This window comes from Rhinolophus ferrumequinum, chromosome 11, assembly GCF_004115265.2.
Source record: "Rhinolophus ferrumequinum isolate MPI-CBG mRhiFer1 chromosome 11, mRhiFer1_v1.p, whole genome shotgun sequence".
NCBI lineage: Eukaryota > Metazoa > Chordata > Mammalia > Chiroptera > Rhinolophidae > Rhinolophus > Rhinolophus ferrumequinum.
The window spans coordinates 80,073,494-80,089,840 of record NC_046294.1 but is presented as its reverse complement, the minus strand read 5'-3'; the positions used below and the strand labels follow the sequence as shown (position 1 = coordinate 80,089,840).

The following is a 16,347-nucleotide window of genomic DNA, read 5'->3' as shown; positions in this document are numbered from 1 at the left end:
GTTTTACTCTAACAATACTTTTGAGATTTCCTGATATATCCATATTCTCTTTCCTGGTTTCTGTGTGGCCTAAAACGCTAATAAAAGAAGAGGGTTTGGGATAGAGTCTTGAACCACAGAAAAGATCAATTAGTGTTGACTGACTCTCATGGAAATCAACTTGGCTTCAAAAGCTGAACCCTCTAATTACCTGTTATCTAACTAACCAGTGACAGACCATAATACATTTGAAAACAGTGCCAGAACGGCTATTATTGTTTTCTGCTTTGTATTTTGAAAGTGACTGATTGACCTGTATCTTCCTGATAACAAAACCCAATTATCATGACTGCCATCATTAAATTACATAAATCATCAGTGCGCAAACATCATTAGCAAAGGGCCAATGTGTTAGGAATGACAGGGCCCTGCACAGAGTAAATAAGCTGATTCTGTTGCTTATGTCTGCTGGGAATGAAGCACATGAGAGAATTCTGTTGTTTGCTGGCGTGAAATAGATCACATTAGCATGTACACACACCACTTGGGAACCTGCTAAAACGCAGATTCTGATTCAGTAGGTCTAGGCCTGGGCTTGAGACCCTGCACATCTAACAAGCTCCAAGGCGATGCTCATGCTCCTGGTTCAGGAGAAAGAGAACAAAACAGAGGTTGTGAAAAAGATAAGAAGATGTTAACAGCTTGTCACTATTTATTGTTGCAAAATGGTTATAATTACTAAATACATTCTGGATTTTTATTTAAATGACATAAAGACCAAATAGACAAAGTCATTAGGTAAACTAAGTCATTTTTTTAAAAAGGAAAAAAAGCAAACAAAACATTGAAAACCAGTCGTTAAAGCTAAGAAAAAGTAAACAATTTCTAGGAATCAACACAACCAAGACAGTTTTTAAACTCCAGGAGTGTGTTATAATGTCTAATTTATAACTTAAAAAATCCTTTTACAGAGCCAGCAGACGGCTTTAGGGTTAAGTTTATCCTTGTTTCTAAAATTATCAGTAGAATTCAGATATTAAGTCTCGCTGAGGGGTTACACATCTTTTGTAATTATTATAATAGGAGTGAAGAAGACAGCCATGAGGAAGTGAAAGGTGACAAATGAAAAGTAGGCAGGTGGCAGAGATGAAGCTGACCCACTGCACAAACTGAATACCCATCAGCCAGCACTGACGTCAATGCATATACTTTGTTGCCCACCAGCAAGAAAAGGCCAGCTGGACGGCTGACTTCCAAACGTCAGTCACTCCCTCCTACCTGACAGGAGGGCACAAGAACAATCATCACAGCTGAGATGAAATGTGATCCTGCTGACCAGTGTGAGACATTTATTTGTCCAATGAGAGTTCAGTGAGCTAAGAAACAAACAAATGATCTTCTTTAGCCCAAAATGGAGTGGGGAGGCAATGAGGGGAAAAACAAAACCAAATGAAACTGGTTCCATATGCCAGGCTTAATGTGCTGCTAGTGCTAACTAGGCTTGAAGGATAAAGGCAAAATCTCATTCTGCTTGCTGATGCAAAGCTGTTTTGACATTTTACCTAATACTAGTGGCAGGAGGATAACAAATAAAAAGACTTTTAATAAATATCTTACCAATAAAATCTGTCTCAGGCCCCCCCCCCCCTTTTCGTTCCAGTGCACAAAAAATGGAATTTCATACACAGAAACCCTGTCTCCAGGTCTTCTTGTAAGCCGGAAGATTTTAGAAGCCATGAGAGACGACGGGCCACTCAGGGATCATGAGTCAACTCAGAAAGGAAGCACTGCTCTTCCGCTAACGACAAGGGGCTTGTGATGCACAGGTGAATGAATGAGGCTCATTACACGGTACTAATTACATTGAAGGACACTCAGAAAAAAATTAATTTGCATCAAGCAGAGACAATTTAAAATATGAATGATAAACTTTTCTCGTTCCTTTGTATTAATAAGGCTTTAAGGACTTGATAATTAAAAAAAAAACATGGTGAAAGGGGTTATATGGCTATCAAAAATTTCAGGATTTGCTTTCACGGGGAATCAATTACACATTGTATCCAAATAATAGCTACCTTTTATTGAGTGTTACATGGTGCCAGGAACAATTTATTTAACAAACACTTAAGTGGCACTATGCACCAGGCACTGTTCTAAGTACTTGACAAATAGTAACCACCACATGATATGAACTTCTGTCATTCCTTCTTTACAGATAAGGAAACTGAGGACAGAGAGATTAGGTAATGTATCCAAGGTCAGGCAGCTAGTAAGTGCCAGTGCTAGGATTCAAACCCAGGTAGCCTGGCTCTGGAGCCCATACTCTCACCTACTACCTACCCTCCCCGTTTCTAACATTATCACCAATCCCTACAATGCTCCTGAGAAACAGTAATCTTTGACTAATAGATATGGAAATCTAGGCTCAGTGAGGTTAAATAATCAGCCCAAGGCCACACAGTCATTAAGAGGCACAGCCAGAATTTGCACCTATAACTGTCTGATATCAAACTCCACATTCTTTATGTGAAGCCTTGTTTGAAATGTGACTTTGGGAAAACTTCCTCTGAGTAATTCATACATTTGTATCCCATCTAAGTATTTATTATAAACATTTCAGATTAGGAAAGTTAAAGAATAAAACTAAATGTCCTTCATCTATTTATTCTCACCTTAATGCCTGAATAATCATAGCCAAAATAGGCAGGAGGAATCAGTACTGCAGTTACTAAAACTAACGAAAGCAAGCATTTCTTCGTATTCTGCCTCTTACACTGAATGTTCTAACACTCCTATTTTGCAAAGGCTGGAGGTCTCCTAATTGAGGCAATGAGCACACACAGGTGTGGGGGAGTCTTGGCTCATCAGTGTCTGAAGTCTCTATCCACAGGAGTAGCATAAATTAGATGCTGATTTCAAAGCCACATTTCTATATTTATTAAAATGAACTGTATCATTTTCTGTCTTATAGAAACAAGTATTTTAATTTAAGCCTAGTTTTGGTTTGCACTTCTCTTCAATTTCAACATACAAGATGGCTAAAACAGTTCATTTATTCAGCCCATCTAGCAATTAAAGAGATCTTCATAAGTAGAATAAACAGAGAAAGTATAATTTGAGGGAATAATTTTATATTTTATTCTGGGTTCTTGCAATGTTTCCATGAAGCCCCATCTTTTCTACTTGTGTTAGATTTCTTTCAAATTCAAGAAGAATCCTCTGAAACCAGAAGATGATATTTTTAAAGGGAAGCAGGGCCATAAAAAAGTTATAAAATAAAATCTATGGATAAAGATAAATATCCTGGAGAAATGCTTTAACAGCACTGGAATACATCTAAGCTTTTGATGGCACGTAGGATCCTTTATGATCTGGCTGGACCTGATCAGGCTCTTTTCCTGACATTCCTCACTGATACTTCTGTCCCCCGTCTCTGCTCTGTAATTTCCCTGCATATTTTGAGTTTTCTGGCTGCCTGTGCACACGCTTGCCCATCTGCTTGGAGCTGCCAGCCCTACCTCACCCCTCAACACATTCGCCCCCCATCCCACCACGATCATCTTCCTCTTAATCAATATTTCTTGCAGGCAGAGTTAGTTTCTAATTGTCTCTTTGTGTTATATTTACTTAAAGGTCTGGTTCTGGATTAACTCCTTGAGGTAAGAACAGAGTTGAGCTTTTTTGCATTGTTGCTGTTTTTGTCTTGGAATATTTAAATCTCTAGGACTTGGCCCTGGGACATAGTAAATGCTTAATAAACATTTTAAAATTGGGGGTAAATGGTGGTAAGGATGACAGAAGGAAAAAATGTGGGCAAGAAGGTATCTGAGTGCTTAGCTATACTCTGTGTGTGTGTGTGTGTGTGTGTGTGTGTGTGTGTGTGTGTGTGTCTGTCTGTCTGTCTATACTTGTGAGGTATGGCATCAAAGACACTAAATGTATAAATACAGAATGATGGAACCCCAAATTCAGTTAGTGAGTATCTCTTGAGGAATAACTGACAAATAAAATGCTTGGAAACTACAACATGGTGTAGTGGAAGAAACACAAGATATTGTGGTCAGAGAGATGTAGGTTTGAATTCCAGGTTTGCGACTTATTATCTGAGTCACCTTAGCAAGTTACTTAATCTCTTTGTGTTACATCAAAAAACTGGCAAGAGCTATGCAGTTCCTAGGGTTGCTGTGAAGATTAAATGATACAAGTACCCAGCAGAGAAAATAATGAAGGCTCCATAAATGTTAGCTATTATACTAGCTTAAACAGAGAGAACAACACTTTAGGTCTCTGACATTTTACCTGTCTTCTAGATAAAAATTAGAAGGCCTTGAAGTTTAGATATTCAAAAACAAAAATAAAAACACAAAAAACTAGGTATCTCACAATGACATTAGAAATACTGAGTTTACCTACCTATATTATAGTAGACATAGTATATATAGCCAGGCAAAACTGAGTATATTTTGTTTGCAAGTTTCCTTGATGTTCTACTTGGAATTTTTTTTTTTTTGAGAAGTTAGAGATAGAGCACTTTGTAATTCCTAGAGCATGTGGTTCACACCTCTAACCTTTCTCTGTCTGAAAACACTCCCAAAACTTCTCTGAGGTATTTTTTGTTTTGGTGATAAAGGAACGCACAGGTGAAGCAGGGGTTTCCTCCTTTCTATAGAATTAAGAATTTCAAAAAAACAAGAGCCTTCTATGAAGAGAGACAATTTTAGTGCAGCAGATGCTTTCAATGAGAAGTAAACAAAAATTCCAGTGATGTGTATTAGAGAAGGTTGGCAAAAAGAAGTGCAATGAATGAGACCAAATGGAAGAAGGGCCAAAAGGAGAAGAGGGAAAAAAAAAACAGAGATAGGAAAAGTGAGCACACATAAACTATGGGAACACTAACACTGCAGATTTCATTTTCAAGAAATGACAACTCAAACAAAGCTTTACATGCACTGGGAATATAACAAATTAACTTTGTCTTATTAAACACTTTGTCTTAGTAGTCAGGCAATCTCATTAGAAAAAATATCACAGACTATAGAATGGAAAAGTCCGTTACCTCCCTGTAACATATGTAACATTGGCATTTAAAAGTAATTATTAAAATTAAAGTAAAAGTAAATAAAAGTTAAAGTAAAAATTAATTACCTTCCTCAAAATGCTCATGATAAAAACCAATGGGAAATGGCACAGAAATAAACTAGTTAAAATGTACACACCAGAGACTTTTAGCTTATACTTTAAGGATCCTAGAACAAAACACGACTACTTGCAATTTTGCTAAGCTTTTGCTTTGTGCTCCTTACCTTCTTCAAAACCCTGAACAAAATATATCTCCGTCTCTCCATTCCACACCCACAACCTCTACGGCGGCTGCTCTAGTTCAGACCCACATTTTCTTAATTGGACTATTGTGTTAGATTCCGTATCAATCTTCCTGTCTTCAGTTATATCCACATCTCCCACCTGTCTTTACTCTGATGCTACAGACATCTTTCTACCGTGCAAATGTAATTGTGATCTCAGTCCCACTTCACTCCTATTCCCCATTTTCAATAGATTAGACTCCCTATAACCTACAGAATAAAAAATCTTTTTCATTGCAGTCAAGACCCTTCGTATTCTGGTCTTTGCCTACCTGCTCCTCCTGTATCAATCTACATTCCTCCTTTGTCTCTTTCCTGTCTGTAACCTCTCTGCAGCTACCAGTCAAAATTAGGAGCAGGGTGTAGAGCAAGCCACCTGCACTGCTCCTCTGGCCTCTCAGTGCCTCCACTCACACCCTCAGACAAATGTACCTCCCTTGGCAGAGCCCACAAAGGGCCCTGGACACAAATCAGATCCCAGCTGTACCCTGCCATTGTGTAGATTAAGAATGAACTGATTTCTCTTACTTTTCATTACATATAGATCTAAAGGAATGAATGAAATACACCCTTTTTTTCTTTTTTTTTTTTTTTTTTTGGTGAAAGCTTGATGTCATAGGTAGACATGCCCCCGAACCTCCGCTTACAGGTCTGTTTCTGCACACACCCAGAGCAATGACACAACCGATCATGGAAGAGACGGCTGTGTCCCAGTTACCTGCTATTTTGATATTCATGTTGTTATCCAGCAGGAGATTTTCAGCCTTGAGGTCACGGTGCACGATCTTCCGACTGTGACAATAATCAACAGCAGACAGGATTTGCCAGAATTTGCGTCTGGCCTCTGACTCATTTAACCGGCCATGATTAGCAAGATAGTCTGTAGAAGAAAAGAGAATTTAGAATATTCACCAAAAATAAAATGACACCACTATTAGTAGTTTTCAGGATTTTTTAATGATTAAAAAGCTTTTTTAATGATTAAAGATTAGTGTGCAAAAAAAAAAAACACACAAAAAAAACCCAACATAAAAAATGCTGTTTTCCAAGTTCCTTGCCTTGAGAAAAGTAATTCCAATCATATTTCACTGGAGTCCAGATAAACGAAGACCAGAGTCCAAGACCAGACAACAGCAAGTGGCATAATATTCACAGTACAACTCAAAATGCCTTTTATGCCCAAGCACTCCCTCTGTTCTTTTGTTGAAAAAATTACTGAATATTGAATATTCCTAACCACATTTTAAAAATAAAATTTATGTAAAACAAAGAATGTGAATCAATTCTCTGACATCGCATCAGACAAGGGTTATCTTTCTTTTAAACAATCATTTCCTGTAGTTACTATACAAACCACCTGTAATATGAGATACGGTGGTCCCTGGAAGTAGCTTAAATAATTCACACCCTGTTCTCCTGTTCAGTGGAGCAATTCTGATCTACCCAAGATTATTCAGACTTGTTCTCTAAACCGAGCACTGTCATTATAGCCATTGTTCTCTAAACAAATATACTTTGCGAGATACATTAGCTATCTTTGTGCAATGTTATAATCTATTGAAGCAGTTTACTTGAAAATTGTATCTGCATATATTTACATGAATTCAAAAAAACTAAATATTACAACTCACACAAGTTTCACCTAAAGATCTAAAACAAGGCCTCTGAAATGATCTTTTGAGGGAGAGAGGGTCAGCGTAACTCTTGAAAGCCTTTTCTATTTAAGATTATTTTCCCAAGTAAAGAAACTGTATGGGTGAATCAATATTCACAGTCATCCTCACGCATTTTCTGCTCTAGACTATGTGATTTACTGGTTTTTAACTTCCATGCCTTTGGCTCATCTTCAATATTTACTATAAAATTCACTAACATTCATATAGCACATTACAGCTTAGAAAGCATGTTCATATCACGGTATCTCATTTAATCTTCCTAAAACTCCTCTATGATAACAATTACTCTAACTCCCATCTTATATTTGAGGAAGCTGCAGATCAGAGGGATTAAGCAATCTCGCTGAATTCATACATTCAGTAAGTGGAACTAGAAACTTTGACTTTTTTTTCCCTATATCAAGCTGCTTCTTTTCTAGACTCCTGCTGAAATCTTAACCATCCTTTCACAACACTACTCAAATGCCACCTTGCCCTTAAACAGTCCCTTATCACTTCAAGTAGAAGTAATCTCAATTCTCTGAACTCCTTATCACTTATAACACACTGTTTCACACTTATCTGCATATATATCAGAAATATCCCAACAAATGTGTGCACGTTTGGGCCCGTGCGAGTGTGTGTGCGTGTGTGCACACACACGGCCCTAATTCTAACATACTGTGTTTTAGAAAATAAAAGATACCTTCATTTAAGCTTCCTGAGGATAGGGACCATATCTTTCTTCTCCATATTCCCCACAATGCTTCACAAACATCATAGGTACCGTACACAAATACATAGCTGCGTAAGTATCATGGATACTATCATGGACCTTTCCATGAACAGTGCTATAAAATGTGGAGTAGTAGTGTTATACTGCACATGTTATAGGCTTTAAATTGACGTGGACATGTATATTCTTCGGTATCTTGCTGTTATTACACAAACTGAGATAATCAGCTCATCTTCCCTTTGCCTTTACAGAGCCCACACAGTCGCCATCGTTTAAGAACAAATATGTAGAATTTTCAATCAACATGTCCAAAATGTCATCAGAATGACTACATCTAAGTAAACTGGCAGTGGACAATGTGCTCTCTATTCATAAGAGTAAATCAAAGTCTCCTTCTATCTTGAATGAGCTGGGAAATCCATACTGAAGGGTTGGACTCTTGAGCAAACATAACAATGTGAGGAATGCAGCATTTTCTGTGAGGGGATCTCTTTTGGCTAGTTAATAATAATCTTTCCTATGATTCCACACCAAATGCTACTTAAACTGTATCACCAAGTGAGACAGTTTTTTCATAGACAAATGACTGGCTTCCCCAAATAGACAAAATTTCTTCCTGTTGAAAATGTTGAGTCAATGTGCATTAGTGGAGAAGGTTTTTGAGATTTTGGCAACACAGAGAAACCTAACAGATCCAATGTGAACAAGCACAAGTTAACATATTTGGAAACAGATCCCAAACTATTGTGTACAAAATGAGACCTGGGAAGTGCAATAGAATCTATAGCAATTGATATTTTTTTCAAAGCAAACAGTCCAAACTGGTACCACCATAGCCAAGGCGAAAGAAAAGCTTGGAAGCCTGGCAAGAAGGGTACTGTCTGAAACACAAAGACATGGTATATCTGAACCCAAAATTAACATGTAAAGCCACAGGCATCACATGTAAATAAATATATAACACACAGTGCGAGAAAAATGACAACATCTGCGATCCAGAGACTAAGAGATCAACTATTTAAAGAGGTGGTATTTTCACTCCTTAAGCAAAATTTTCAGTGAGTAGTCCAGCATATCTAATGTCTTTCCCATTTTTCAAATTATTTCTGCAGTGTGGGCATCCTTCAAAACTATATCATCTACTGAGAAATCAGTAACAGAAGTAACTGAGGCAAAAACCTGTGGCTGCAAATAAAATCACTTTAGGTACACATCATCCTCTGTGAAGGACACTGTTATTAATCCAAGCTCAAGTTAATGCACAAGGACCTCAAATTAACATGCAAAGGGCGCACTCATGTTTCACTTTAACAACTTAGTAAGGGGCAGCCAGTTAGTTCAGTTAGAGTGCAGTGCACTTAACAACAAGGTTGCCAGTTCGATTCTCAACTGGTCCACTGTGAGCTGTGCCCTCCACAACTAGATTGAAACTTGGAGTTGATGGGTCCCAGAAAAACACACTTAAAATAAAAAAATAAAACCTTAACGAATTATGGTTATAGAACAAACTTATGAGTGTCATAGCAATTCTTTATACTAATTGACTGTGTACATTTTTAGCAAATGGATACAGTTTTCAAAAATTGTTCTTTTCCTATGTTTGCATTTGTTCTGATTAAGTGAAATGTAATTTCATTTTTGTTGACTTTAGTAATAAAGCTTTTTAAGGTTATATTTTATATGTCCTTTTTCCTCCATTTTGTTTTTCTGGTAGTTGGTTTTTACTGTACATTGCAAAAGTCATGGTCTGTGACAGACTGGACAATTAAAAAAATTGGTCTTGCAATATTGATAGTTTGATAAATAGTGGTATAGACAAACAGGCAATTACAATATGCTGTGATAAAGGCTAGCACAGGAATAAATATATCCTAATAAATGTATTATTTTTACAGATCATTTTAAATTTTCTATCTTTTTATTATGAAAGTCTCAAATATACATGAAAGTAGAGAAAATAGTATAACGAATCCCCCAGATTCAAGAGTTACCAACATTTTGCCATACTTGCTTCATGTATCCTTTTTTCCTTTTATCCCTTTTTTCTTCTTCTTTTTTTTGCTGTAGTAACCTAAAGCAAATCTTGACATCATTTTGTTTCACGCTAAATACTTTTGTTTGTATCTCTAAAAAAATGGACATTTTTTTATATAACCACAATCCTAATTATCATAACTAACAAAGTTAACAGTTCCTTAATATCATCTGATAGCAGTCTGAATTCAAATCCCCCCAGTTGTCTATCTGAATTAGGATCCAAATAAGGTGTACATTTTATATTTATTTATTTTGTCTGTGGAGCCCTTTTATTCTGGAACAGTTCTTCCCCGCCCCCGAGCCCTTTTCCTATGCCACTGACTTGTTGAAGAAACTAGGTTGGCGGTCCTACATTCTGGATTTGTCCTTTGCTTTCTCATAATATTGTTTAACTGATTCTTCTATCTACTGTATTTCCTATAGATTGGAATTCAAGTATAAGGAATAGAATAGATTCAGATGTAATTATTTTGGAAGGTGGCAAGAATATGTCCTACGTGCATTTACTAGGAGGAATATAATATCTGGTTCTCCCACTTTTAGGAATGCCAAGATTGATTAAATGAGTTCTGGGAGTGATATCTTGATGCTTCAATAAAAGATTCTCATCACTCTTTCGCCTAATATGGTTCCCAAGCTCCAGTTACATTAGAAGCCTTAGAAGGCTTGTTAAAATGGATTACTGGAAACTACCCCCCGAGTTTCTGATACAGTAGGTGTTGGAAAGGGCCCAAGAACTAATACGTTTTTTAGAAGTATCCAGGTGATGTTTAACAGTATCCAGGTGATGTTTAACAGGGGCTGGAACAGGGGCCACACTTTGAGAACCACAGAACTAATTTTAGTAGACACTGGTGGTCATACCGAATCAATTATTTCATTAGGGGTTATAAAATTGTGATATCTAACTTTTTTATTCTTGCCACATTTACTAGATGAAATTCTTCCGTAGAGAAGAACTTTCTCTTGTCAGTTAGGGCTATTTAGTTATCTTGAAATAAACTAAAACAGGCAAGGAAGGGATGAATGCTTAATTTTTCCTCAAGTACCAATTTTCAGAGTAAGGGGTTGGTACACTGGCTACTGCCTCCAATGGTATCTATTAAGATTTGTATGTTTTGGTGGGGTTTTTTTTATAGCTTTTTTCTCCTATATTTAGCTTTCTTTTTCTCTTTTATTATTCTCTTAAGTATAAGAATGAGTACATGGAGTTTTACATATTCAATTTATTTCAATCACCTAGTCATTATTTTTTTTTGATGCTCAAATTTTCTCATCTTTGACCAGTGGGAACCCCTTTACACTGTTTTCGTTTTTTAATATGACCACAGAAATATTAAATACCTTTACTGCTTTCTGACATAATACAAGTTCTTCATGCTTATCTTAAATACTTCCTGCTCCAAACCTAGAATCAGTCATTTTTCCAGGAAGCCTTGGTTCTTTTTACTGGGGAATGGTATCTGGGTACTTTGGGTGCTTTTTAATTAATGGGTTGGTACTGATTCTACGCCTTCTCAGGGACAGAGCTAAGAAACACGTATTTTTAAAAAGAAAAAGGAATAATGAATTCATTCCATTTCAAATTCAAGATTATAGGAATTGCTTTTTTTGATTTTTATATTTGTATTTCTTTTTGTGTTACATAAAACATTCTGGTTTTTAACATTAACATACATTACTTGTTCTATCCTACAATACTCATAAAATGCGGAGGGTGCCAAAAAATGTATACACATTTTAGATAACATTGCTTAAAATGTGTGTACATTTTTTTGGTACCCCCGATATATTCAAAATAGCTATACAAGTATTACCACTAACAATAACATTATTGGATGAAGTTTAAAAGTTAACATTTCTTTGCAGTTCTAGTTATCTTGAGATTATATTATCCTAAGAACATACAGTCCAAATACTATGTTTTAAATTACTGGAATGTTTTAAATTACTGGAAAAGCTATCTCTGTATATGGTATGTTGCCAACATGACATAAAGATAGTACATTTATATGTTGGTTTTTAAATATTATTAGGGATTATTTTTCTTTCTCTTGTTTGATTTAATTTTTTGAATATGTAAAACATTTACCTGATGTTTAATATGATGCCAAATATAAAACTATGTAACACGATAGAGTCTGAGAAGTCTCTCTTCCATCACTGTTCCCTTCCTCTGCCTATCGGTAATAGTTTTTATTAGTTTTCGGTTTACCCTTCTGTGTTTCATTTTATATGGGCAAGTATGTATATATAATTGTATTCTCCCCACTTCTTACACAAAAATATTTATCCTTTCTTTCCCCCACTTCATAGCAGTGCATAGAAATCTTCCACACTCCTTTTACATTATTGCAGATACTTTCAGGATTTAGTAGTGTGGTGCTAAGAACGAAGGCTCAGGAGTCATGCTGCCTGGGTTCAAATTGTCTTCACACTTGCTAACTACAAGATCTCAGCAAATTACTCAAAAACCTCATTTGCTAATCCAAAATGGGGATAATAATAGTATCCATCTCACAAGCATATGTGACAATTAAATGGTAAAAAAACAACTGAAAAAGAATAAAACCTCTTCATGAGGCCTGACATATGTTAAGTTCTCAAAAATGTTAGCCGTATTATTTCAACTTGATAATTACTGCTGTTGTTACTATATTGTCAGGGGTTGACTCAAGCTACCTTCTTTTCCTAACTATTATCTACCCATTCATTAGCCCCTTATGATACCGTTTCTATGTTTCCCATTTCATTGAAATTTCTTCAGAGTCACCAGCAATTTCACTAGGCTAAAGCCAATTACCTTTTCTCAGTTCTCACCTTTTATGACCTTTCAATTACATTTTACATTTAATTGGGTTTCAAATCTCCCTGTTGACTCTGTTTAACTTTTCCTCCATCTTTTACTTAATTGGCTCCATTCTCTTTTTACCACATAAAACTACCACAGTCTAGTTCTGGCCCTCTGCCTTTCTATTTCTAAACTCTTCCCTCATAGAATTAATCTAAATTATCACCTTCTTGTGGATAGGGTAACCATTGACCTGCTTTATTCTTAGCTGCATGATGTTCTCTTTCACACTCTTCTCATTTAGTGCCTGTCTCAAGGGTGCTTTAGTCACTCCAGTCAAGACATGTCTTAACTCTCTGGCCTGGGGCCTTTTGCTCACAGATTCTATTGAGAATTTAATGAAAAGTATACTTACATGCAAACTCACACATAAAATTTTATATGCAATTTCAAAGGGATCTATAAAATCTTAGGCTTAATCAAGGTTAATAAACTCTACCTAGGGGGATTTCATTCATTGGTTAGAATTTTTATAAAAATAACTTCCATATTTGCGAGACGCATTTGACCTTTCAACAGTTAGTCAATTGTGTATCTACACAGATTTTCTTTCTGCTACCGCAGTGTTATCAAGACTGAGTTCATCTTTCTTTTTATAAACTTCATTACGACCTTCTAAGTTACTATAACTATCATTTTACAGCCACTCAACCTCAAAAATTCAAGAGTCATCTTCTACCAACCCCTACATTAAGTAGAGTTGAAGCCCCAATAAGTAGGTTTCAAATTATACAGATATAAGTTTAATGTAGTATAATTAATCAATGTTTTTGTCCTGTGTTTGTAAGTCTAGATTTCACAGCACAGTGCCTGACACATAATAAATGCTCAGTAAACGTAGCTGCTATCATCATCATCATCACCACCACCACCATCACCTCCATTACTACCACATGGCATCCCTTCTCTTCCCCCAGGGATAAGGGGCAGTTTCCCAGCATCTTATCAAAGAAGTAGGGAAACCCAGCTGGTTGAGTTTCCTCAAGTTTCAGGGATATCAGAATCTTTGAAAGATTACCTTTAAGCTTCATATTCTTTAGTCAGAAATTATTAGCAACCTTTAAAGCTGGAGCTGAGTAACAGTCCAAAAGATTAATAATGTATGCAATTAATTATTTAATGTTATGTTAAAATGATTAAATTTGTAATCTCATCAATTTGTAATTTGGGAATAAAGTAAAAAGGCTGATACCAATTTAATATTTTATGCTTAACCAGCCTTTAAAAAGGGGAAAAAAAAAATTCCATCTCAGATAATTAAATCCTGATCAGAGGTTCCTAACCCACAAAATTACAAAGACTTCGTACTTCTAATTACTAAATTTGAAGAGGAATAGTGAAGAGGAATAGTTTATAAACACTATAAACTCTGAGACACCAATAAGTTAATCAAAACTGGCTTATTTCTTCTCTTCAAGGTATTTTGAAGATCCGTAAGTTTCAATCCCCAGATTCAAATTTCTACTTATCTTTTCCTCTAACATTTCTTTCCTTTAATCAGTACAAAATGTTGCTATAAAATGAAACTCTATCTCAGTGTAGATCAGTATTCTGGTCTTTGTCAACTTAGATTTTGCTGACTCTAACGAATCATTCTTGGATAAAATATAACTAAGAAGAAAACGTCCGTAAATAAAATAAAAACCTGAAAAAGTGTTTAGTACATTGCTATATGTATCACCTTACACTCTGAACGCTAATAAAAATGGATTAGGTATATAATCTGTATTAAATTAGGATAACATGGGTTAATCTTAATTTAAAATATTAGATTGTAATATTAAATTACATTAAATTACACTAAACTTTTAAACCTGAGACATTTATGAATACGAAATTATAGATTTTAAAACATTTTGTTTTTTTGTTTGTTTTTGTAAATACATAATAATTTCAAATTGTGTGTTAGACAAAAATTAAAGGAAATTGCTGCTTGTGGTATACTCTGGCAATTTGTGCTTTCAGCAATTTCCCTACATTAGACTGTTCGCATCTGTTAGACTCTGAATCATTTCTTCAAGCTATTGGAACTACTGAAGCAAACCACAGCCTTCTGAGCATAAAATGGGTTTTTAGTTACATAGTTTAAAGTTTTAAAGATTATTTACAATTGACTTCTGTGACTATCTGTTTATATTTTCAGCAACAATCAAAAGCAAATATGGTCACACTTTTCTAAAATTATTTATAACCCCCATGTAGAAGCCAATACGTTGCAATATCTATCGATACTAGTAACAGACATCAAATAGAAAACTTCAAAAAATATTCACATCTTTAATAAAACACATAAGTAAAGTAAATTTCTGATTTCTTAGTGCCTAGGGAGATTTCGAAACATAATAGAAGTAAGTCCTAGTCAAACAAGCCTAATTCTGAACGGGTTTTCTACTTCTCAGTGCTGGACAACTCTGATTTCTCAGCAATAAACCCCGAGTTTTGCTCTTTGTGGGAGGTTCCTACCTTGAACTGCTGCACACATGAATTCTAACTTGATGGCAAATAATTTTTTAAAAGTGTTTCATTTCTACACGTATTCTATTGGCTTCTGTCCATACACAGCAATTTCTTTATCCTGTTCCATGAAAATATCATGCTGTCTGCAGTGTCTAATAAGAATCTAGTAGTTACAATACAAAAACAAACATTAGGAAAAAAATTCATATTTCTAATTTTGAAATATTTAATAGGGCAAATCAAGCAACAAGGCTTACTAAAATGAACATGTACTGAGAACAAGATTTTTGGCCCAGTATTGTAGGTGTGTATAGTTCTTACATACACACACACACACACACACACACACACACACACCCCTCAGTTATGAATCAGAATAAAATCAATTACAAAAGAATAATGAGCACAGCAGAATATGACTACTTGGGCCCTCAATTGTACTGCCTCTCTTCAGGTCAATCTCAAAGCACAATGCTTTCTCCTTCATGGAATCAAATTAAGGAAGCAAGTTAAACTCTACTGTGAATTTAAAGTGTAAGAGTCATCCAATTTATTCATTCGTTTAACAAACATCTGAATGACTTCTTTGTGTTAGCCACGGTGCTCAGCACTTTGCCCTCATGAAACTTCCATTTGGGTGGAGGAAATGACAATAAATAAATAGAAAAATAAAAATTATAGAGCATAATAAATGCCAGGGAAATAGGGTGAGTAGCTGGAAAGTATCTGGGGGAGGCCACTTTGGATAGGGTGATCAGGAGAGTCCTTTATTATAGCAGGGGAGAAGGTACTATTATAGCAGGGGAGGAAAGCTTTCAAGGAACAGATGTAGCACACTCATGAACCAAAAGGACACGAAATGAGGCTAAAGTATAATGGGCAAGGAAGAGGGGAAGGCATAAGATTAAAGTGCAGAAGTGAAAGTTCAAGTCAAGAGGAACTTAGAAACCTAAAGAGGGAGTCTGTATTTTAAAATATTGGGTGACCATTTAATGCTTTTGAGTAGATGAGAGACCTGATCTAATTTACATTTTAAAAGTACTTAAAAATAATGTGAACTATGAACTCTGTGTTAACCAGCTGTATAGTTCCAGTAAGCAAAAATCCAAACAAAAATTTAAGCACCACTATGAGAACGGTCCTGATAGCTGATGTGAGAGACACAGGAAATAAAATTCAATCCCTAATGCAAACAAATGTACAAGACATATGTGAAAAGAAGGTTAAATACTAAAAACTGTACTTAGCCCTTCCAGACAATAATAGAAG

The 16,347-nt window shown here is 35.7% G+C and overlaps 1 protein-coding gene across 3 annotated transcripts in view; it reads right to left on the bottom strand.

Moving 5' to 3' along the window:
• SIK2 (salt inducible kinase 2) overlaps positions 1-16,347 on the bottom strand; it is a 112,718-nt gene that overhangs the window by 30,402 nt on the left and 65,969 nt on the right. For all 3 annotated transcript variants that reach the window (XM_033119710.1, XM_033119708.1, XM_033119709.1), the window contains exon 4: positions 6,061-6,222. In XM_033119710.1, the coding sequence (XP_032975601.1) occupies positions 6,061-6,222 (162 nt within the window). The remainder of the gene's footprint in view (positions 1-6,060; positions 6,223-16,347) is intronic.